The 24,879-nt window shown below is 43.3% G+C and overlaps 1 protein-coding gene across 2 annotated transcripts in view; it reads left to right on the top strand.

The window, feature by feature from the left end:
• Positions 1 to 24,879, top strand: part of slc12a2 (solute carrier family 12 member 2) — a 156,411-nt gene that overhangs the window by 65,073 nt on the left and 66,459 nt on the right. For both annotated transcript variants that reach the window (XR_014552956.1, XM_083641696.1), the window contains exons 2-10: positions 114 to 233; positions 8,237 to 8,312; positions 10,726 to 10,821; positions 20,221 to 20,360; positions 20,690 to 20,800; positions 21,393 to 21,501; positions 22,683 to 22,807; positions 24,081 to 24,165; positions 24,319 to 24,479. Coding sequence is in view for 1 of the 2 variants with exons in the window: in XM_083641696.1 (XP_083497822.1) it covers positions 114 to 233; positions 8,237 to 8,312; positions 10,726 to 10,821; positions 20,221 to 20,360; positions 20,690 to 20,800; positions 21,393 to 21,501; positions 22,683 to 22,807; positions 24,081 to 24,165; positions 24,319 to 24,479 (1,023 nt within the window). In the remaining variant the exon portion in view is untranslated. The remainder of the gene's footprint in view (positions 1 to 113; positions 234 to 8,236; positions 8,313 to 10,725; positions 10,822 to 20,220; positions 20,361 to 20,689; positions 20,801 to 21,392; positions 21,502 to 22,682; positions 22,808 to 24,080; positions 24,166 to 24,318; positions 24,480 to 24,879) is intronic.

Below are 24,879 nucleotides of genomic sequence, written 5' to 3'. Positions count from 1 at the left end.
ACTACAGCCGAACTTCCCTTCAAATTGTAAGTACTCGTGATATCTGGCAGGAAAAAGAAGAAGGTAATGATGACAGGTTGAACCCTAAGCACGGCTTTTCTTTGTGTTTTCAGGAACCATTTGAAGATGGCTTCGCCAACGGTGACGAGCTGACCCCGGCCGAGGAGGCCGCCGCCAAGGAGGCCGCCGAGTCCAAAGGAGTGGTCAAGTTCGGCTGGATTAAGGGCGTGCTGGTGAGTGAGTCCACTCTCTCCATTCATCTGCAGTCATGAAGTCAGGTGCAGTCCACTCTCTCCATTCATCTGCAGTCATGAAGTCAGGTGTATGGCAATCTCCAACAGCGTCACCTCTCTCTCTGCTTTTGGCTTCTGCGTCCTCCTCATCTTTCTCGGAGCTGTATGGCATCGCTGCAGTGTCCTCGCGACTAATAATGCCACTGCTGCTAATACTAATGCTACTGTAAAGAGATGGCTGCTGACATCTGACAGCCACATGTTCCTCATGCTTGGGAGGCCTAGCATAACAAGAGGAAACTAGGGCAACCCCCCCTCCCCCCACCCCACAACCCCACAACGTGCTCTTATTCATCTATTTGTTCATGTGTTCTTGGCTTGTATGAAGACCAAAGATGGTCAATTGCAGAAATATTACAGGCAAGTCATAGTTAAAGTTTGGATTTGTAATTGTTTTGACATGTCTGCCTCCAAGCTACTAAAACCCTAACCTGGCGCTCCCCAAAACTCTCCAGTAAACAAGCTACTTGTGAGCCAGGTGACTTTTGTTTACATGCCCTGGTTCAGTTCTCTTTTGACAACACACATAAGTACATTTGCCAGTTTTTATACAACGGGTAAATTACAGTAAAAAAATATATAAAAATGAACGCAATACAAACAATGAACACATAGCCTCCCTCCCCCACCCTGTCCCAGGAATGGTACCATGGCCAACGTTATTGGCACCCACCTTAAAGGTATATTGAAAGAAAAGAAAAGAGCAGGAACAAATGAGATAAAATGGCAGGTTCCACTAAGTGGATAAGTAATGGTTTTAGCTAAGGGGATTTATTGAAGGGAGATGGTCAAAAAAGGGGCTCCAAATGTTGTTAAATGTTGCAGGATTTCTCCTGACATTGTACAAAATCTTCTCTGGAGTGCAATACGATGAAAGTTCATTCTGCCAGTGGTTTTTGTGATGGTGAATTTTCTTATTTCCAATTCATAAGAATATCCCCCCCCCCCGTCCTGGTTCAGTTCTAACTGTGCAGCGTGAACCTATACAAGCCAAATAAAATATTGCTTCGAACCAAAGGAAATGATGCTCTGTAGATGCGGTCACATCACATGACCCTCGGTAACACAGCTCTGTGCCCACTGTGCTGCTGTTTTCTATGGGGAGAGCGCCGCCTCCCAAACTATGCGGCAGCACTACCCTTGGTGTCGCGCATCGCTCAAATTTGCCACCTTGTGCTGAGGTCAAAGTTCAAATTGTTTCAACTTTGACCTATTTACCGCTGCCCTTTCTCCGCACTACCTCGTAGTGAGACAAGAGAAGACTGCTTATCATGTGGAGGCAGCTAACGAGCTATAACAACAAGTCAAGTGTAGGGAGGCGCTAATGCCAGTATCGGTACTGGGTCCGAATCCAACACCGTGCTCATTAAACTACTGATACAACTGCACCCGATACTGTGCGGGGGGGGGGGGGGGCTCATGATAACATCGTTGCACCAGCTTATCTTGTCAAAAGTTTATGGGGAGAAACTTGACTAAATACAGTTCTTCGAAGGAGAAGTTTGTTGATGTTTTCACAGAAAATATAAAATAGATCTTAGATATTAGATATTGCAATGAATGAAGGATAATCATCCAACAAACATAATGTTTGAAGGCATTCAAAAATGGGTTGACCCCTAATTAAGTACTCATATTGATACTCTGTATCGGCAAGTACCCAAATGTATGTACCAGTACTCATACTTGTACTTGGCCTGAAAGAAAGTAGTATCTGTTCATCCCTAGTAAAGTGCAAGTTAAATGCAAGTTAATACAATTCATTTTCAGTTTTCTCCTTTAAGGAGAAAGTTTGTTACTCAATGTTCTCAGGCAGGCAGTTCCAAAGTAGAGACACTTTGAATGCAAATACTCTCAAATGTTTACTTTGAGTCAAACAAGCTTTATCTTCCATCAAGTACTCTGATTTTGTCCAACAAGAGTTAACGTCTAAATCCTATTGGAAAAAATCCAACTGATAAGCAAGTCAAAGGTCTTGCTGCTGCATTCTGAAATGGTTGCAGACGAGAAGTAGCTTCATGTTTAATGTAAGAATAATGCACAAGTTTTTGGTTTCAACATAAACTACAAATGAGAAAAGTGGGTTACTTCGTCGTAGTGTTTTGTCTTTATGTGTCCGCGTTCCAAGCGGTCACAATCTCTTATGTGCGAGGAGTGAAGTTAGGACCATGAGTGAAGTTAGGACCAGGAGTGAAGTTAGGACCAGGAGTGAAGTTAGGACCAGGAGTGAAGTTAGGACCAGGAGTGAAGTTAGGACCAGGAGTGAAGTTAGGACCAGGAGTGAAGTTAGGACCATGAGTGAAGTTAGGACCAGGAGTGAAGTTAGGACCAGGAGTGAAGTTAGGACAATGAGTGAAGTTAGGACCATGAGTGAAGTTAGGACCATGAGTGAAGTTAGGACCAGGAGTGAAGTTAGGACCAGGAGTGAAGTTAGGACCATGAGTGAAGTTAGGACCAGGAGTGAAGTTAGGACCAGGAGTGAAGTTAGGACAATGAGTGAAGTTAGGACCAGGAGTGAAGTTAGGACCAGGAGTGAAGTTAGGACAATGAGTGAAGTTAGGACCAGGAGTGAAGTTAGGACCAGGAGTGAAGTTAGGACCATGAGTGAAGTTAGGACCAGGAGTGAAGTTAGGACCAGGAGTGAAGTTAGGACCAGGAGTGAAGTTAGGACCAGGAGTGAAGTTAGGACCAGGAGTGAAGTTAGGACCATGAGTGAAGTTAGGACCAGGAGTGAAGTTAGGACCAGGAGTGAAGTTAGGACAATGAGTGAAGTTAGGACCATGAGTGAAGTTAGGACCATGAGTGAAGTTAGGACCAGGAGTGAAGTTAGGACCAGGAGTGAAGTTAGGACCAGGAGTGAAGTTAGGACCAGGAGTGAAGTTAGGACCATGGGTGAAGTTAGGACCAGGAGTGAAGTTAGGACCATGAGTGAAGTTAGGACCAGGAGTGAAGTTAGGACCAGGAGTGAAGTTAGGACAATGAGTGAAGTTAGGACCATGAGTGAAGTTAGGACCATGAGTGAAGTTAGGACCAGGAGTGAAGTTAGGACCAGGAGTGAAGTTAGGACCAGGAGTGAAGTTAGGACCAGGAGTGAAGTTAGGACCAGGAGTGAAGTTAGGACCATGAGTGAAGTTAGGACCAGGAGTGAAGTTAGGACCAGGAGTGAAGTTAGGACCAGGAGTGAAGTTAGGACCATGGGTGAAGTTAGGACCATGAGTGAAGTTAGGACCATGAGTGAAGTTAGGACCAGGAGTGAAGTTAGGACCATGAGTGAAGTTAGGACCAGGAGTGAAGTTAGAACCATGGGTGAAGTTAGGACCATGGGTGAAGTTAGGACCATGAGTGAAGTTAGGACCATGAGTGAAGTTAGGACCATGAGTGAAGTTAGGACCAGGAGTGAAGTTAGGACCATGAGTGAAGTTAGGAGCAGGAGTGAAGTTAGGACCAGGAGTGAAGTTAGGACCAGGAGTGAAGTTAGGACCAGGAGTGAAGTTAGGACCAGGAGTGAAGTTAGGACCAGGAGTGAAGTTAGGACCAGGAGTGAAGTTAGGACCAGGAGTGAAGTTAGGACCATGAGTGAAGTTAGGACCATGAGTGAAGTTAGGACCAGGAGTGAAGTTAGGACCAGGAGTGAAGTTAGGACCATGAGTGAAGTTAGGACCATGAGTGAAGTTAGGACCATGAGTGAAGTTAGGACCAGGAGTGAAGTTAGGACCAGGAGTGAAGTTAGGACCATGAGTGAAGTTAGGACCAGGAGTGAAGTTAGGACCAGGAGTGAAGTTAGGACCAGGAGTGAAGTTAGGACCAGGAGTGAAGTTAGGACCATGAGTGAAGTTAGGTAGGACCAGGAGTGAAGTTAGGACCAGGAGTGAAGTTAGGACCAGGAGTGAAGTTAGGACCATGAGTGAAGTTAGGACCAGGAGTGAAGTTAGGACCATGAGTGAAGTTAGGACCAGGAGTGAAGTTAGGACCAGGAGTGAAGTTAGGACCAGGAGTGAAGTTAGGACCAGGAGTGAAGTTAGGACCATGAGTGAAGTTAGGACCATGAGTGAAGTTAGGACCATGAGTGAAGTTAGGACCATGAGTGAAGTTAGGACCAGGAGTGAAGTTAGGACCAGGAGTGAAGTTAGGACCAGGAGTGAAGTTAGGACCAGGAGTGAAGTTAGGTAGGACCAGGAGTGAAGTTAGGACCAGGAGTGAAGTTAGGACCAGGAGTGAAGTTAGGACCAGGAGTGAAGTTAGGACCAGGAGTGAAGTTAGGACCATGAGTGAAGTTAGGACCATGAGTGAAGTTAGGACCATGAGTGAAGTTAGGACCATGAGTGAAGTTAGGACCAGGAGTGAAGTTAGGACCAGGAGTGAAGTTAGGACCAGGAGTGAAGTTAGGACCAGGAGTGTGCCACTACATCATGTGAAATGTGTGCGAGCTGATCGCACCTCGGTGAGGATTGTGGCCCGTGCGTGTGAACGACTCTCGGCTGTAATGTTGCCATACGACTAAAGGAAGGAATGGCACTCGAGTCGCCACAACCAGAGAATGTGGTGATTTTCAATTTTGGAAGGTGATGTTAGCAGGAGACCAAAGTCTGTGTCTTATCATCTCCCTGCTTTGTGTTTTGACATGACCCCTCTAACATCAACTCTGCACTCATTTTAATTGTCTGTGCTTTGGGCTGTAATGGCTTCTACCAAGTGGTATTGGATAGTTTCTTCAAAGAATCATTTCTAATAGGGCTGTTCTGTTCCCGACGCATCAACTAGTCGACGTCATCGACTACGTAAATTAGGGATGCACCGATATGAAAATTTTGGCCGATGCCGATAACCGATATTAACATTGCTGTTATGGCCGATAACCGATATTTACCGATGTCGATATGATCTGTATAAAACCACATTTTTATGATCATCACATTTTGTACATACTGAAAAACACATGTTAACACTGAATTTGAAAAAGTTATGCATTTCTTTATTTGCAAAGCCTTTGGAAAAGCCCATAAATCATAGATTTACTGCATTATTTCATATCAATGTGAAGAATTTGGCTGATAATGATAACCGATATTAACATTGCAACATCTGACCGATACCGATATGACCGATATGTTAAAAAATGACTAACATCGGCCGATACCGATATGATTGCCGATATATCGTGCATCCCTAACGTAAATACTTCGACTTGCATAAAGTGCGTCGATGCGTCGGTCATTATGTGAAGAAAAGATCATTAATACGCTAGATAGCCTCGTTCCAATATCAGATTTCAAAATAAAAGTTTTGAATGGTTTCTGTGTGCGTTAGACTTGTGTGGAATGGCTTTTATTTAACTGAGACGCTGTAGATTCTCAGTATTTGCCTGAATGTAATTCTGGACACTTTTCAAAGTCAAGTCACATTTCAGGAGTGAAATCCAAACATTAGACCCTTTCCTCTCTCCTCCCTTCAGTTTTCTTTGGAATAAGGCATTGCAGTCCGGCCGGGTCGGTAAACATGAGCGTTCTGGGTATTGAAGTTCAAATTTTGCTGCCATTTTTGGACCCATCAACTTGCAACATTGCCTCACGTAGCTAATTGATTCCTCTCTAAGTACATGTTGGAATATTGCTGCTTGGTGCCAGGAAACACTCTTAAAGTGAAACTGCAATAGAAGCAGGTTTGGACTAGAGCCTGACTGATACTGCATTTCTGGGGCCGATAACGATATTCGAGAGTAAGAAATTACGATTTTGATGTAACGGACGATATTCTTATATTATACTATACTGTATATTCCCATTATATTACACATTTATTGTAATGATCCCTCAAATATCAAACACTTGACAAAGATATGACTTGACATGAATTCAGCTATGAAATGTACAGTAGGCAGGATATTTTACAGTTTAAGAATAAACTTTATTGGGCGGCTTTAGCTCAGGAGGTAGAGCGGGTCGGCCAATGACGCAAGGGTTGGCGGTTCGATCCCCGCTCCCTCCCAGCTGCTGTCGTTGTGTCCTTGGGCAAGACACTTAACCCTCCTTGCTCCCGATGGTGTGTAGGCACCCTGCGTGGCAGCCTGCCGCCATCGGTGTATGAATGGGTGAATGTAGACTAGGGCTGCACGATATATCGTTTACACATCGACATTGCGATGTGCGCATGCGCGATAGTCACATCGCAGGACGTGCGATGTCAAAAGCAAATTAACTCGTCATGTTGCTTGATAAACTCTCACTTTAGGGGTAGCCTACTGAGTGAAATGCAGGCTCTCTCAAAGGAGAGAGACGCCCCGCTACTGTACTCACTCATTTAATGCTTAGCTTCAACACAACAAACATGCACAGAGAGCAAAATTGAATTGTTTTTGCTTATGTTGCGTTGCTGACAGTAGCCTGTCTGTAAACGATGTGGTTGCGGAGGCGGACTTGTCCACAGCTTGCAGCGCACTCGCATACAGCAGGCTGGCTGCTGTAACTCAACATGTCCGTGGAGTGGAGATATTTACTCTTGAAACACCAAAAAGCAAGACCGCAACTTATGACACGAAGGCTAAAGTGATTACTGAGAAGTTGTCCGTGTATCACCGCAGCTCTCTCTCCCCCTCAGTCTGATGATGCATCAGATGATAGCAGTAACGTTACGGTAGAGGTAATCATACATAGCGACTCATTTACACAAAACATGTCGGTGAAAATAAAAAGACAATAGACATAGCTGGGCAATTAAATGTATATTTATTACTTTTCACGAATGAATTGTTTGTCACCGGTCGGCTGCATGTGTCCTCGTCTCTGTACTGCCCTGCGTGCGCTCAAAAACCGGAACTCCCCAAATGCGGAGCGTACCACTTGGTAGTTTCTGGAGGGGGGTCAGACCAAGTGTGTGAAGTAACCGTGTGAAGTGGCAGCGGTGTTTCATTGTTGATTTATTGAAACGTTAGAAGAACGAAAGAAGTTGAAAGCAGTGATTTTAATCAATTAAATCTAATGTTTTTCTGCAAATAGCATCATTGGGAGGTAGATTCTGGCACTCAATATTAGGGGTGGGCAATATATCAAATTTATATCCATATTGTATTGTGATTTGAGACTATAGTCTTAGATGTTGGATGGTAATATGGTGATACAGCATACATGTTGTCTTTCCCTGGTTTTAAAGGCTGCATTACACTAAGTGAAGTATAGGCTAGTGACATTTTAAAGTAGAATGTCATAACTCACTTTTTCATGTAAGTCATGGAAATCCATTGGTCAAAATGTGTATGCACCCTGATAGATGACGCTCTGAGGCCTACCAGTAGGTCACAGCCCAGTGGTTGAGAAACATTAAAATACCTAATTTCCCCTCCAAAATCAGATGGACTCCTCTACAAAATCATCCCAATCATTCTATAAATATTATTTTCTTTCAAATAGAGCTAACCTGGTGAAAATCTGTATTTTTTCATATCGCAATATATATCGCATGGGCGGGGAATATCGCAATGTCAGTTTTTTCCAATATCGTGCAGCCCTAATGTAGACTACCTACTGATTGTAAAGCGCTTTGGATAAAAGCGCTATATAAATGCAGGCCATTTACCATTTACCATTTATTGTCCAAAATGACATCAGTGCACTGAAACCGTAAACTTCACTGGGAATTTAATAATTCTGAAAACACAAAAACACAAATCAAACCTATATATATATAACTTGAGTTAAGAAAAAGGATCAAATATACACAACAGGCTGTCTATAACTAATAAAAAATAAAAGAAATAAATATCGGCCAACATATCGGCCGATACAGATATATCGCTTATGGGCCAATATTGGTCGACACCTTCATGGGAAACATCTAATAGTCTTCCATCACTGGCATGTTCCCAGACAGTGTTTGGATAGCTCTCTGTTGAGTTCAGTTGTACTTGTCATCCTGCATGCAGCCTAACTAACAGCCCTTCCTCTGTGCAGGTCCGCTGCATGTTGAACATTTGGGGTGTGATGCTCTTCATCCGCATGTCATGGATCGTGGGCCAGGCAGGAATTGGTAAGTTGACATGTTAGAGTCGACCATTCTAGTTGAATGGATAGAACGCTCCCTCTACTTTTTGCTATGCCAATCATCACACATACAATTGGGTACGTCTGCGATTTTGGTCACGTTTTTTGGTCAGTAATGATGTCACTGATGATGTCACAATGTCTATGACATCATCAGTGATTTCACTTGAGCACTCGATGATGTTATCGGTGATGGTCACATCACCTACTATGCTCTGTCACTCCCTGTCCTTCACGAGGCCATGAGGCTGCGGGCGGAGCGGGCGAGCTGACGACTGCCTGATAGCCTATATGCATGCAATGAGCACCAAAAAAAAAGCTAAAAAGCATATGTGTGCATATAGCCCATTTAGTTTGTGCATATAGCCCATTTAGTTTGTGCATATAGCCCATTTAGTTTGTGCATATAGCCCATTTAGTTTGTGCATATAGCCCATTTAGCTTGTGCATATAGCCCATTTAGTTTGTGCATATAGCCCATTTAGTTTGTGCATATAGCCCATTTAGTTTGTGCATATAGCCCATTTAGTTTGTGCATATAGCCCATTTAGTTTGTGCATATAGCCCATTTAGCTTGTGCATATAGCCCATTTAGCTTGTGCATATAGCCCATTTAGTTTGTGCATATAGCCCATTTAGCTTGTGCATATAGCCATTTAGTTTGTGCATATAGCCCATTTAGTTTGTGCATATAGCCCATTTAGCTTGTGCATATAGCCCATTTAGTTTGTGCATATAGCCCATTTAGCTTGTGCATATAGCCATTTAGCTTGTGCATATAGCCATTTAGTTTGTGCATATAGCCCATTTAGCTTGTGCATATAGCCATTTAGTTTGTGCATATAGCCCATTTAGTTTGTGCATATAGCCCATTTAGTTTGTGCATATAGCCCATTTAGTTTGTGCATATAGCCCATTTAGCTTGTGCATATAGCTTATTTAGTTTGTGCATATAGCCCATTTAGCTTGTGCATATAGCCATTTAGTTTGTGCATATAGGCATTTAGTTTGTGCATATAGCCCATTTAGCTTGTGCATATAGCCATTTAGTTTGTGCATATAGCCATTTAGTTTGTGCATATAGCCCATTTAGCTTGTGCATATAGCCATTTAGTTTGTGCATATAGCCATTTAGTTTGTGCATATAGCCATTTAGTTTGTGCATATAGCCCATTTAGTTTGTGCATATAGCCCATTTAGTTTGTGCATATAGCCCATTTAGCTTGTGCATATAGCCCATTTAGCTTGTGCATATACATGTAGCCCATTTAGCTGCTAAGCCATAAAATGGCAACTATGGCATTTTAAGGCTTAGTCGCTATGGTGACATTCAAGTCCAGGCATTCAGGTCGTAAAGTGCGTCACACTTGCTTGAGAACTGTGCAGATGTCTGTTGCACGAGTGCTTAGCAAACTGTCAAGACTTTACAGACAGCTGCTGTTAGCGACGGGGCTATCGTAGCATGATCAAAGACTATGCTTCTCCCTTCTCTCTTCTCATCAAAATCAGCATATTGCCTACTAGCATGCCTAGCTGCCGGTACGTCATCAACAACTAAAATGATGTAAACTAGCATAGCTTTGCCTACCTTGGCTGCAAAACTGTTTACAGTTTTCTGCTATACTACTGATTTTGTAATGACACAAAGCTGGTTGAAAATTGGTGGAGTGTTCCTTTAACAACGAGCACAGTCCAAAGACTGAATACTGCATAACCAAGGCCTTCATATTGTTATCTGGATTTATCCTTATATTTGATCAGCATTTTGTGCTTGGTGGGTGGGAATGTCAGACCTTTTGCCTTGGAGATTCAGTGCAAATTACTTTTTCAATTCACACACACCACACCACCGCGTGCCCACCCCCAATTCCTTTGGAATTCTCTTGATAACACTCCACTTTGATGTGAAATGTTGCCACACGGTGACACATGTGCTCGACTGAGCGCTACTAGCTTGTTTCCTTTAGCTCTGCTGCTACTTTTCACATGGGGCTCTCGAAATGACTGGACTGTGAGGGATGTTAACAGTGTGTTAATGACCAGTTGATCTACTGCACAATGCTGTTTGTAGACATGCCGACTGTTATAATATAATATAATATTATTATATTATAATAATATCATTATTAACACTTGTGTGGTTTCTTCCACAGTTCTATATAATATATTATATATATATAATATATATTATATTATATATTATATTATATATTATAATATAATATAATTATATTATAATAATATCATTATTAACACTTGTGTGGTTTCTTCCACAGTTCTATATAATATATTATATATATATAATATATATTATATTATATATTATATTATATATTATAATATAATATAATTATATTATAATAATATCATTATTAACACTTGTGTGGTTTCTTCCACAGTTCTCGCCTGTGTGATCGTCCTCATGGCCACAGTAGTGACGACCATCACCGGCCTCTCCACCTCCGCCATCGCTACCAACGGTTTTGTGCGAGGAGGTATGCTTCAAATGACCTCTAATAACAGTCAAAGTTATAATAATAATAACCTTCATTTATGAGAAACAAAGTTTCATGAACCATGAGACAATATTACACAAGAAACCAGAACATAAAATAATGCCAAACATTGTGCGTAACATGGTGAAGTCAGAATAAAACGGGCAAATACGACAATGATAGAAAAAAGTCGTAACAGCTTCTTTTTGAAAATGTATTAGGAAGTGATTTTAAATGCTGAAAACCAGTGCAGACAAGCTAAATGGGTCATTTTGGGTTTTTGAGCAGAATTTGGGTGCCAAGTTACTGACAGGACTGGAGTCCTAACATAACTACAGTAACACAAAATCAATAGACCCTTCTCACAGGGGCCATTTTGTGTCGAAAACACTAATGAGGGTTTCCAACTTCCATGATTGGAATTTGGAAACCCTCGTTAGTGTGTTGCTTGCACCTGTGTTTATTCTGCCTTTTTGACACAAAATGGCCCCCGTGAAAAGGGTCTATTGATTGGTTAGAGAGCTCTCTAGCATGTTCCTCAAGGTTTCAACTTGAATCCAATGAGAAGCAAAAGCGTGTGTGAGAGTTTGGCTTGTTTCAGCTACAGTTCAGAGCAATGTCTATACTACTATATATATATATATACTATAAATACTCTTACTAAGACTGATTTATCTAGGATTGATACAACTGAGTGGCATTGGTGTAAGAATGCAAAGAAATGACATGAGTAAACAGCTAAAACACACATGTACAGTACAAAACACTAGTGAATGTAATGAAGCCTGAATCTAATAGATTAGCCAGTGAGCACGTCGTAGTAGGAGTAGTGATATGAGCACGTCGTAGTAAAAAAGATGTAAGCAGTATCCACTTACCTGCAGGTTACCTGCAGGTTACCTGCACCCTGTAGTTCTTACCTGCAGGTAACCTGCACCCTGTAGTTCCTGCAGGTTACCTGCACCCTGTAGTTCTTACCTGCAGGTAACCTGCACCCTGTAGTTCCTGCAGGTTACCTGCACCCTGTAGTTACTTACCTGCAGGTTACGCTGTGCTCGCTCCACTCACTGGCCCCTCTCCGCTGCCTCTCCCCGGGGCACGGTGCTGCCTCACCTGGCCCCTCTCTGCTGCCTCTCCCCGGGGCACGGTGCTGCCTCACCTGGCCCCTCTCTGCTGCCTCTCCCCGGGGCACGGTGCTGCCTCACCTGGCCCCTCTTTGCTGCCTCTCCCCGGGGCACGGCGCTGCAGCTACTGGCCCCTCTCTGCTGCCTCTCCCCGGGGCACGGTGCTGCCTCACCTGGCCCCTCTCTGCTGCCTCTCCCCGGGGCACGGCGCTGCAGCACCTGGCCCCTCTCTGCTGCCTCTCCCCGGGGCACGGTGCTGCCTCACCTGGCCCCTCTCTGCTGCCTCTCCCCGGGGCACGGTGCTGCAGCTACTGGCCCCTCTCTGCTGCCTCTCCCCGGGGCACGGTGCTGCCTCACCTGGCCCCTCTCTGCTGCCTCTCCCCGGGGCACGGTGCTGCAGCACCTGGCCCCTCTCCGCTGCCTCTCCCCGGGGCACGGTGCTGCCTCACCTGGCCCCTCTCCGCTGCCTCTCCCCGGGGCACGGTGCTGCCTCACCTGGCCCCTCTCTGCTGCCTCTCCCCGGGGCATGGTGCTGCAGCTACTGGCCCCTCTCCGCTGCCTCTCCCTGGGGCACGGTGCTGCAGCTACTGGCCCCTCTCTGCTGCCTCTCCCCGGGGCACGGTGCTGCAGCACCTGGCCTCTCTCCGCTGCGTCTCCCCGGGGCGCAGTGCTGCAGCTACTGGCCCACAGTGCACTACAGCTGGCTTGGCAAGGTGAAGGTGAGTACGGAGCTCTTGTCCAGTACCATATGGTGACCATTCCCTGACCTGCTGCCATCTGCCTTCTCCAGTCCACATCACCGCTGCTGCACATCAGCCACTGACAGGTGACCACCTGTCATGTTGTAATGTGGATACAGGAGAGGAGGAATATTTGTCTCGTATTACGAATGGAACGACGAACATTTTCCCTGATTTTTTTTATCCCATTTTTATTGCCCATTAGTGCTAATTTTAATTTATTTATCCTGGTTGCTGCTCCACCCTCTGCCGATCTGGGGAGAGCCGAAGCTGGCTCCATGCTTCCTCCGAGACATGGGCAGTTAGCCAGCCGCTTCTTTTCACCTGACAGGGGAAGCTTCACCGGTAGGACATAGCACGTGGGAGGTTCACGCTATTCCAACCGGTTCCCCTCCCTCCGAACAGGCGCCCTTAACGACCAGAGGAGGAACCACATTAGCAACCAGGATATTGCATGTTTTGGTGAGGGGTTCCTATATGAAGGAAACCCCCAGGGGGCACGGGGAGAACATGGAAACTCCACACAGAAAGGCCGTTTTGACAACCCCACCCGGGCGGTGGGCACTCGAGGACATGCGGACGGGCACGCACTCCTTCAGCACTCACAGCGTCCCAGGTGAGAATCGAACCCAGGACCTTCTAGCTGTGAGGCGACAGCTCTACCACTGAGCCACCGTGCCCCCCCTCAGTGTGTAAAGTTAACGATTGATTAAAACCCCCCACATACGAACAAAATGGACTGTGTGCAAATACCTTAAAGCTCACTATTTTCAAGTAGTAGGAACAGTGGAAATGAACAAGGTAACACATTGGCTAGGTTTATATAGGCTAGGTTTATATAGGTTAGGTTTATATAGGGTAGGTTTATATAGGTTAGGTTTATATAGGTTAGGTTTATATAGGCTAGGTTTATATAGGTTAGGTTTATATAGGCTAGGTTTATATAGGCTAGGTTTATATAGGCTAGGTTTATATAGGCTAGGTTTATATAGGCTAGGTTTGTATAGGTTAGGTTTATATAGGCTAGGTTTATATAGGCTAGGTTCATATAGGCTAGGTTTATATAGGCTAGGTTTATATAAGTTAGGTTTATATAGGCTAGGTTTATATAGGCTAGGTTTATATAGGCTAGGTTTATATAGGTTAGGTTTATATAGGTTAGGTTTATATAGGTTAGGTTTATATAGGCTAGGTTTATATAGGCTAGGTTTATATAGGTTAGGTTTATATAGGCTAGGTTTATATAGGTTAGGTTTATATAGGCTAGGTTTATATAGGTTAGGTTTATATAGGCTAGGTTTATATAGGTTAGGTTTATATAGGCTAGGTTTATATAGGTTAGGTTTATATAGGTTAGGTTTATATAGGCTAGGTTTATATAGGTTAGGTTTATATAGCATTTCCCCCTTTTTCATCCTTCAAATGCTATGGCACAGAAGCAAATTGAGTCAGCAGTTTGCCCTACTGGGAACACACATACCATACACGTTTCAGTAAATGCATTTAGTAAGGTCATTGATGATTTTATCCTGCAGTGAATCGGCTCCAAAGAACATTCCTCTTAAAGGAAATCTAATTAATCCTGGCTCCATAAGTTCATTTTCTCCTTTACTTCATGTTTTCCTTATAAGTAAGTAAGGATTTCTCTCCAATCATACAGTATGAGAGTCCCACACTCCAGTTTAGTATGAACCACCTCCTGCAGCCCTTAACAGTATAGACTGTATGAACCACCTCCTCCAGCCCTCAACAGTATAGACTGTATGAACCACCTCCTCCAGCCCTCAACAGTATAGACTGTATGAACCACCTCCTCCAGCCCTCAACAGTATAGACTGTATGAACCACCTCCTCCAGCCCTCAACAGTATAGACTGTATGAACCACCTCCTCCAGCCCTCAACAGTATAGACTGTATGAACCACCTCCTCCAGCCCTTAACAGTATAGACTGTATGAACCACCTCCTCCAGCCCTTAACAGTATAGACTGTATGAACCACCTCCTCCAGCCCTCAACAGTATAGACTGTATGAACCACCTCCTCCAGCCCTCAACAGTATAGACTAGAGCAGGGATACTCAATTTGCTTTGCCTGGGGGCCACTTTCGTGAACTGATAGAAGGCCAGGGGCCAGTTAATAAACAAATAATCTATATTTTTCTGTAGCGGATTGTAGGTTTTTGGGGTGTCAGCCGGAGTTTAGTCTGACAATGTTGTGCACACCGGATAGTTAGTTAGGTTAAGTTAGTTAGGTTAAGTACATACATAAGTGCCTGGGTAGCGAGCAGACAGCAGTATTTGACAATTTAGCAGCTAAATCATAGATGATTGAAAGATATTCCATATTCCAGACTGAAATGCTATAACAGAAGTGGAGTATTGGCCAGAATGACATGAACATTTGGACACTTATTCAGCGGGTATCTTGCATGTTTTTTTTTTTGTTTTGTTTTTTGGCAATTCCATCGCGGGCCACACAGGGGGCGCCCGCGGGCCGCAAGTTGAGTATCACTGGACTAGAGGAAAAGCTTTCATGTCGTATCAATTCAAGAATGCTTTCTTTCACAAACATGAAGTTGCATTGTGACATCATCAGTGACAGTGATGTCATCAGTGTTGCAAAGTTCACAATTATGCGATGCCAATACAGCAGGCGAGAGGCCACGCAGCAGCCGAGCTGCGGGCGACCCGCGCAGCGGGTGAGCCTAGGGTGGAGCCGATAACCTAGTTCTAGAAAATGGACACAGCAAGTTGGCATATTAGTTCATTTGAAACAAAATTGCAAAAAAAAAAAAAATAATAATCTCTGAATTCTAAGAACCCAATTGCATTTTGACATGTGGCTCTAATCCTCTTCCATACAGTCCAGTAGGGCTGCACAATTCTGGACTGTCATTATTTTCCCCCAAATATTTGCTACTTATTTCTATGGTTATTGGTTATTAGTGTTGGTTGTGAGCAAACACTGTTTATTGTCCCTTTTCTGCTTCTAAATACAACATATTTACTATTTACAATTTCAATTGGTCACAACAGTGTTTACTGTTGTATTTATTCACACATGAGCCTGGTGGTGCTTCTGAAAGACTGAATGAATTGGTCATGCTTTACAAGTGAAGTTCTAAGACGCAGTGCTGTGATCCTGACTCTCTCTGCCGAGGGCCCGTGCTCTTTCACTTTTCTCCTCTTCACTGCAATGCCCCTACAGAGCAGCAGAGCTCTCACATGACATTTGACCAGTGTCTAGTGCCTCGCTGTGAAACAAGCTGTTCCAGAGATGTGATTTTTACCAGCATGACCTGCTATCAGTGTATAGTCTGTCGTCCATCAGAACACAAGGTGGATTATGTGTTTGGCTGACTGGAACACATTTCTCCTGGTTGTCCCACAGCATGAGGGGAAGGTCAGCCATGGGTTTTCTACATTACAGCACTTTTCCAAATATTTTTTTTGTGTTGGCGATCACATTTTCCTTTAGGTCAGTGGCTAAGCTCAGCTTATGTATGTACAGTTGCTGGTGACGTGAAAACACTCCATACTACTGATTAGTCAGAGAGAGGCGATCAGTATTTCATAACCAGTGAAATAGTTATGTTAGGGGTGGGCATTTCTAGCAAAAACACTATTCGAAATTCGCTGGCCAAAGTCGACTTTTAATCGAAATTCGAAAATAAAAATAAAAATGTAAAAAAAATTAAAAATGTATTTTCTTTTTTCTTTTTTTTTGTGAGTGAAATGTTGCATTGTCTCCCCTGATTCTAAGTCTAAGGCTTTATTAATTAATAGAAAAAGCTTCTGCTGTGGATTTTTAGCTCAAACAAGCATTGCACCACTGAAGTAAAGAACATGTTACATGACATTGACATTTTAGAAAATAAAAAACAGTTTTGACAATCATGAGTGGTTCATTAAATATTTAGTAGGCTCAGGTCTGAGTGCCAAAGGGGTGCCAAAGTCACCCCCTCTCCCTCTTCATGGGATTTCATCCGCCATTCATTTTTCCATAAACCTTGCTTAAAATGCTTATAAAAATTGTTTTACTTGCTCAAACCAAGCGATTTGACTATACTTAGAATCAGGGGAGACAATGCAACATTTCACTCAATTTTTTTTTTTTTTTTTTTTTTTTTTTCGAATTTCGAATTTCGAATTTCAATAATAAAAGTCGACCTTGATAATAACAACGATTATTCGAAAATTCGAAATTCGATGCCCATCCCTAGTTAGGAGAGCCCAACATAGAGCCTATGTGTCAGTTAGGAGAGCCCAACATAGAGCCTATGTGTCAGTTAGGAGAGCCCAACATAGAGCCTATGTGTCAGTTAGGAGAGCCCAACATAGAGCCTATGTGTCAGTTAGGAGAGCCCAACATAGAGCCTATGTGTCAGTTAGGAGAGCCCAGAGCCTATGTGTCAGACAGCTGATTGGAACGGTTAGGAGAGCCCAACATAGAGCCTATGTGTCAGTTAGGAGTAGGGATGGGCATTTCTAGCAAAAACACTATTCGAAATTCGCTGGCCAAATTCGAATTTAATTCGAAATTCGAAAATAAAAATAAAAATGTAAAAAAAATTAAAAATGTAATTTTTTTTTTTGTGAGTGAAATGTTGCATTGTCTCCCCTGATTCTAAGTCTACGGCTTTATTAATTAATATAAAAAGCTTCTGCTGTGGATTTTTAGCTCAAACAAGCATTGCACCACTGAAGTAAAGAACATGTTACATGACATTGACATTTTAGAAAATAAAAAACAGTTTTGACAATCATGAGTGGTTCATTAAATATTTAGTAGGCTCAGGTCTGAGTGCCAAAGGGGTGCCAAAGTCACCCCCTCTCCCTCTTCATGGGATTTCATCCGCCATTCATTTTTCCATAAATCTTGCTTAAAATGCTTATAAAAAATGTTTTACTTGCTCAAACCAAGCGATTCGACTATACTTAGAATCAGGGGAGACAATGCAACATTTCACTCACAATTTTTTTTTATTTTTTTTTGAATTTCGACTTTCAATAATAAAAGTCGACCTTGATAATAACAACGATTATTCAAAAATTCTAAATTCAATGCCCATCCCTACTATATGTAGACCCTACATGCCCTACAATGAAATGCAGGGCCCTACATGCCCTACAATTAAAGCCCCTACATTGTATAGGGGCTGTGACTATTTTTTGAGATAGTTTCACTTTCACAGCACAGCAGTTTCATGGGTTTCGCTGCAGTAAATTGGGATGGGCACATTGGGGGGGGGGGTACTATTTGTAGGTACTAATAGGTACTACCAAAAGCATAGAGTAGAGAGGCGGTACTTTTCACACTGCATTGAGCTGTGCCTGGTGCTACTTGAGAGTTGGCTGTCAAGAGATATTTTATCACAATAATGAATTATTTTACCTGAAGTATACAGGAGGTACTGTAGATTGACAGCTGAAGTATACAGGAGGTAGATTGACAGCTGAAGTGTACAGGAGGTAGATTGACAGCTGAAGTATACAGGAGGTAGATTGACAGCTGAAGTATACAGGAGGTAGATTGACAGCTGAAGTATACAGGAGGTAGATTGACAGAAGAGTTTCCCCCGAGGCTGAACGGGGTATTACAGCTCCCACCGCTGAGCTACCCTCTGCTGCTGTCACCATGACGCTTCAAGCGCCTTCCCCTTTGTTTCAGAAAGGACCTTGTTGTCCTCTTACTCCACCATTACTGTTGCAGTGACCCAGTGTTCTTGGTACACTCAGGGTGTTGCAGTGACCCAGTGTTCTTGGTACACTCAGGGTGCACCAGCATCTCCTCCTGGTCCACAGCAGTGACCCAGTGTTCTTGGTACACTCAGGGTGCACCAGCATCTCCTCCTGGTCCACAGCAATGCAACCAGGGGATGCATACATCTGTAGGGGTGGGTCCAATGGTGGCCTGTTTCCAATGTTAATACACCTGAATGTGTGGCCAACTCTTTACTGCCCACTAAAGTGTGGCAGTGGATTTTTGTCCCCAACAAAGGGGGCACTATGGATCAGTTTCCCTCCGTCCGTTAGCAGGGATGCGAAGAGGTCACCCTTAGGTCACAGACACTGTCACCTTTTTAATCTCAAAATAGGGCACTTAAGTGAATGATTTTGTATCTGTCACCTTTTTCACTCTCCGTGAGTTTGCATCCCTGGTTACTCACACCTCCATACTGCTCACCTGGCGTAATCCAGGTCTCCAAAAGCCCTGAGATGCCAAGTTGACTTGAAAAGAAGTCATGTACACCCTGTTTGGAGCTGATATCTTCACTGTAGAAGGCTACAGTAGTCGAGTTTCCATCCTCCCGTTTTTATGCGAAATTACAATTTGCGCATAAAAAAACTTGAGTGGAAACGCTGCCTAATTCGCAAAAGCCTCAAAATAACGCAAAAAAGTTTTCACACTTGAGGGAGGCGGAGAAGTCGGGTGTATCGATTAAAGGAAGATGCGGTGGAAACAGATTAAGCGATATTCCGTTGTCTCTCCATTCAAAAACCACACAGTTTGCCTTGATCACTGCAAAACATGACATGCGTGTAGCCGACACAATAGGGCTACACACGGGAAATCATGGTAAATAGGCAGCACAATACCTGCTGTGGTAAAACAGAAGAAGACTGGAATATTAACTTTAAGGCGACTCACTTCTAGAATTGAATGAAATTGTATTCACTTACTATCTGCTCCGTGGATTATAAGGTTATGCTTGCCGAGTCGCACCTGGTAATCCAGAAATGGCATTATGGTACCTTTGTCTACTTGTAGATCATCAAGAAACTTGAAATGAATAACGTTAGATGTGTTTAACAGAGCTGTATATCGGGTCTAGCAGCTGATCAGCAGCTCAGACAGCCTCAAACACCAGGTGATTGACAGCTCTATAATTCGCAAAATAGCAGTGGATGGAAACGCGCATTATTTCGCATTTTATTTTGCCGACTTTCTGAAAATTCGATTAAAAGTGGCGATACCTTTAGATGGAAACCCAGCTAGTAGCAGCCTCCCTTCTCATTAGAACACATACCACAGCAGTATGGATTACACTTTTTACTACAGTGTAAATATAACTATAGCTCCAGTATCTAGTACATACTTGCTATGAATGTGTAAATGTACATATACACACATACATTTAACTCCTAACCATAATAGATGTGCCATTTGAAACTGTTCAACTGGGGCAGTGGTGGCCCAACGGTTCGAGAAGCGAGCTTGTGACCAGAAGGTCGTCGGTTCAACCCCCGGGACCGGCAGGATAAATCTGGGTGGGGAAAGTGAAAAGGCAGCGCTTGCCCCTCCCTCATTACCACCACTGAGGTGCCCTTGAGCAAGGCCCTCAACCCCAACCGCTCCAGTGGAGCTGCTCAGTGGCCAGCAGATCAGACTGTGGTTGTACTGGTCAGCTTCCAGGTATGAATGTGTGAATGTGAACAGGGCACTCCTGAAAAAGAGAGCACTGCTCTCAGTGAGACTCCCGCTGTATAAATAAAGGTAAAAACATCTTGTCCATTTGTTGTTTGCTTTTCAGGAGGAGCGTATTATTTGATATCGAGAAGTTTAGGTCCAGAGTTTGGCGGCTCTATCGGTCTGATCTTCGCCTTCGCTAATGCCGTGGCCGTGGCCATGTATGTGGTAGGCTTTGCTGAAACTGTCCAGGAGCTTCTGGCGGTAAGTACCTCAACGTACCTCAACTCCTTCAGTGCTGAAGGAGGTACCTCAACTCCTTCAGTGCTGAAGGAGGTACCTCAACGTACCTCAACTCCTTCAGTGCTGAAGGAGGTACCTCAACGTACCTCAACTCCTTCAGTGCTGAAGGAGGTACCTCAACGTACCTCAACTCCTTCAGTGCTGAAGGAGGTACCTCAACGTACCTCAACTCCTTCAGTGCTGAAGGAGGTACCTCAACGTACCTCAACTCCTTCAGTGCTGAAGGAGGGGTTACATTTTGTTGGTTGTCATTGGGAGTCCACTTCGAGCCTGCCTGTCATTCTGTGTAGGGTGCCAACGCCGTCATGACAGATGAAACCAATGATATCCGGATCATAGGCACGATCACAGTGATCCTTCTCCTGGGCATCTCCGTGGCAGGAATGGAATGGGAGGCCAAGGTATGAACCACACACACGCACACACACACACACACACACACACACACACACACACACGCACACACACACAGACACAGACACACACACACACACAGACACGCACACACACACAGACACACACGCACACACACACACACACACACACAGACACACACACACACAGACACACACGCACACACACACACACACACAGACACGCACGCTTAGAGGCGGCATGAAATGTGTCCTCCCCGTTTGTCCCATCCTGGCTCGTCCTCCATAGTCAGGCCAAGAGCGGTGGGCAGCCGGTGTGTGGTGCAGTGCAGTGGTCCCATCTATAGTGGAAGACAAAGCAATACAGAAAAACAATCACAAAATGATAAAGTGCAAAATAGAAAGTGATTTAAAATGACATGATGTGGGAGCAGGGTGGGGTGATTTAAAGTCACATGATGTGGGGGCAGGGTGGGGCGTAGATTGATTGAGTTGATAGATTGATTGAGCACATGCATTAATTGAAGCATGTGTGGTCGGTCGGTGCTCTACAAATGTCCTGACACACAGTGAGACCAGCGGTGACTCTTAACACATGTGTTGATTGGCTTCTCCACAGGCCCAGATCTTCCTGCTCTTTGTCCTCTGCACAGCCATCGTCAATTACTTCATCGGAACCTTCATTCCTGTGAAATCTAAGGAATCGTATGGCTTCTTTGGCTATGACGGTACGTCTATTTTACCAACTCATCACCTCAGCAGTGCCATCACAGCCCAGAGATCATGCACAGGCATTTGTTTATTAAACCACCAGTTGGAATTTGTATGCCTCCGCTGATGACAGCCATGGCCGTGGCCATTATGTTTTCAGGTTGTCTGTCCGTACCTCCCATTCTCGTTAACACGATATCTCAGAAACGGGAATTCCTTCAAATTTGTCACAAACGTCCACTTGGACTCAAGGATGAACTGATTAGATTTTGGTGGTCAAAGTTCAAGGTCATCGTGACCTCGCAAAAGACATCTTTGGCCGTAACTCAAGAATTGATAGGCTAATTAGGACCAAATTTCACACAAATGTCTTAATAGGATAAGAGGATTCCAGCACAGATCATTGGTTGAGCTGATATTGAGCTTCATGCGATTGTCGTTGCACCATGTGATGAAGCTCTCCATCAGTCCTCTGTACTCCTCTGTAAAAATAGTCTCTTAAGTGAAGACGGCACAATTCTCACTGGAAATTATTCACTGGAATCATACATGTCAATATGGTGATGACTTCCATTTGCCCAGAAAATACACTTAAGACCTTTTATTAAATTCCTTGAAGTCTTCACTACATATCAGGGTTTTTCCTGGCTCAAAATGAGACAGGCGTGGTACAAGAGCCCGACCCATATGGGCTTTTTCAGACCCATACCGATTTTAGGCGGTCCATACTGTAGTGATTTTTTTTTTGTTGGAATGAAAATAGATGTTTTCTATGTGGATGTCCCCAATCTGACTATGCAAAGGTACTCAGAAGGCTGCTCTCCTAAACAAATAACTTTATGAATCAATATTTGACATTACATTGTCAACACATTGGCGTAGTGCCACAACTACAAATGACAGAAGAAATATAGGCTTTTCCATTCAAACACCCGTCAGAGTTTTGTCGAGAGCGGAATTTGACGGAGGTGTCCGCCTGGTAATTAGCTATGCAGGAAAAGCCCTGTATATATATATAAGTATATATATATATATATATATATATATATAAAGCCCTGTATATATGTTCTGAGTCTTGGCAGAGATGGATGTAAACTGTAGCGTCACTTGTTAGACCGGAACCTATTGAATTAGCTGAGATTTGCTTTAGCTTTGTCTTCACTGCATGCTTTATCAGACTTCTCTCATACTCTGTCAGGTACAATCATGATGGAGAACATGGGTCCAGACTTCCGAGATGAGACGTTCTTCTCCGTCTTTGCCATCTTCTTCCCAGCAGCCACTGGCATTCTGGCTGGTGCCAACATCTCAGGAGACCTCGCTGTGAGTACTACTACAGTATCATTAGTGCTCCCCGGCAAACGGAGCGCCTTGTGGTAAACGATGCTCGTGGTGAAACCTCACCGAATGGGCCGAATGAATTTGAGCAAAAAATCAAGGCCTTGAAGGTTTTTGAAAAAAAACACGGGTCATTGAAAGTGCCTGAATTTATGTTTTGTGCAAGAGTAGAAATTGAAGTTGTTTTATTATATATTTGTCTCCCACCATCTGTGTATCCTTATTCCTCGCACCACCTGCCTCGAGAGAGTGCGACGGTCACATTATGAGTCCGTGACCGCTCTCATGATAAAAATGATCAGTGTTGTAACGGTAATTAACCATAATAATGATCTAAACATTAAACTAGGAAACATCAACTCTCTCCTCTCTCTCTCTCTCTCTCTCTCTCTCTCTCTCTCTCTCTCTATATATATATATATATCTATATCTATATCTATATATAGATATAGATATAGATATATACTGTATATATCTATATATAGTAGGGGTGTCACGATACACTCAGTTCACGATACGATACGTATCACGATACTGGGTTCACGATAACGATACGATACGATACGATTTTAACAATATTTTTTTAAACTTGAATAATGACAATATATGACTGGAAAAGTAGTATTTTATTTGAAATGCACAAATACAAAACATGCTGTTGTGGGAAATTGTTATTACAATAACAACTAGAAAAAACATGAGATTGGAGATAAGGCTTATCTTGAAATAGAATGAGTTACACCGTCACTTAGATTTACTTTGAACTAAAAGGTTTCTCAGCAGTATAAATTCTCATTATGCATCTTCAGTTTTTCTTCAAACTCAAACAACAAGACTTTTCTTAGTCTATTTTTTATGCATCTTCAGTTTTTCCTGTCAAGTAAACAGTTTTGCCAGAAACTCAATTGAATGGTTTCTCTCCTGTATAACTTCTCATGTGTCTCTTCAGAGACTTGTTCAACTGAACTACTTTCCACACATTGAACTTCAACAAACAAAGACGTTTCTTTGTCTACTTTTGGAAAAAAAAAAAAAAATTTTTTTTTTTTTTTTCACGATATGAGATTTCATCTCAACGATACATATCGTGACGTTTTACTATCGCGAAATTTCGTGGGACGATATATTGTGACACCCCTAATATATAGCCACTATGGACGTGAAATAGGTCTTAAATTGCATTGATCAAGGTCTTAAAGAGTCTTAAATTTAACTTGTTGAAACCTGCTCATAGCTCTGTGTTCTTGGTTCATTTCAGGACCCACAGCTGGCTATTCCCAGAGGAACCCTCTTGGCCATCTTGATCACAGGCATTGTCTACCTAGGCGTTGCCGTTTCGACAGGTGCAGTAATACCAGCTGAACTTGATATCTTCTCTGTGATCTTCTACGTAGCTTGAAGAAGCACCACTTTTTCTCCTCTAGTGTTCTCTTCAGTGTTTAAAACGCCACACAAATATATTGACACATTAAAAATGTTGTGGCTTATCTTTCCAGGCTCCTGTATTGTGAGAGATGCCAGTGGAAGTGTGAATGACACAGTCAGCTCCCAGTTCATAAGCAACTGCACCGATGCTGCCTGCAAGTTCGGCTACGACTTCTCTTCCTGCAGGAACGCCGACACCAAATGCAACTTCGGACTCCAAAACGATTTCCAGGTATGAAGCACAGTGTTTCCCACAGGATTTAGAGAATTAGTGGTGGGGGACCGCAGACCCCCTAGGGGGGTGCGGGGGCATGCCCCCCGCGAGATTTTTTTAAACATTTTAAAGTAAAATGCATGAATTTGGTGTACTTTGAGAAAGCTTAAGAGCTAAATTAAAAGGCTAGATCTATGAAGAACATGTCATCATTACTGTGCTGTGGGTTTACAATGACAAACTAAATTTCTCCCTATAGGTCAGGGATACTCAACTTGCTTTGCCACTTTCGTGAAATGATAGAAGGCGAGGGGCCAGTTAATAAACAAACAATATACATTTTTCTGTAGCGGATTGTAGGTTTTTGGGGTGTCAGCCGGAGTTTAGGCTGACAGTGTTGTGCTCACCGGATAGTTAG

Source organism: Poromitra crassiceps (genome assembly GCF_964638095.1).
Source record: "Poromitra crassiceps genome assembly, chromosome: 8".
In the NCBI taxonomy this organism is placed as follows: domain Eukaryota; kingdom Metazoa; phylum Chordata; class Actinopteri; order Beryciformes; family Melamphaidae; genus Poromitra; species Poromitra crassiceps.
Note: the sequence above shows the minus strand (reverse complement) of the source record. Positions and strands in the feature narration are given on the sequence as shown.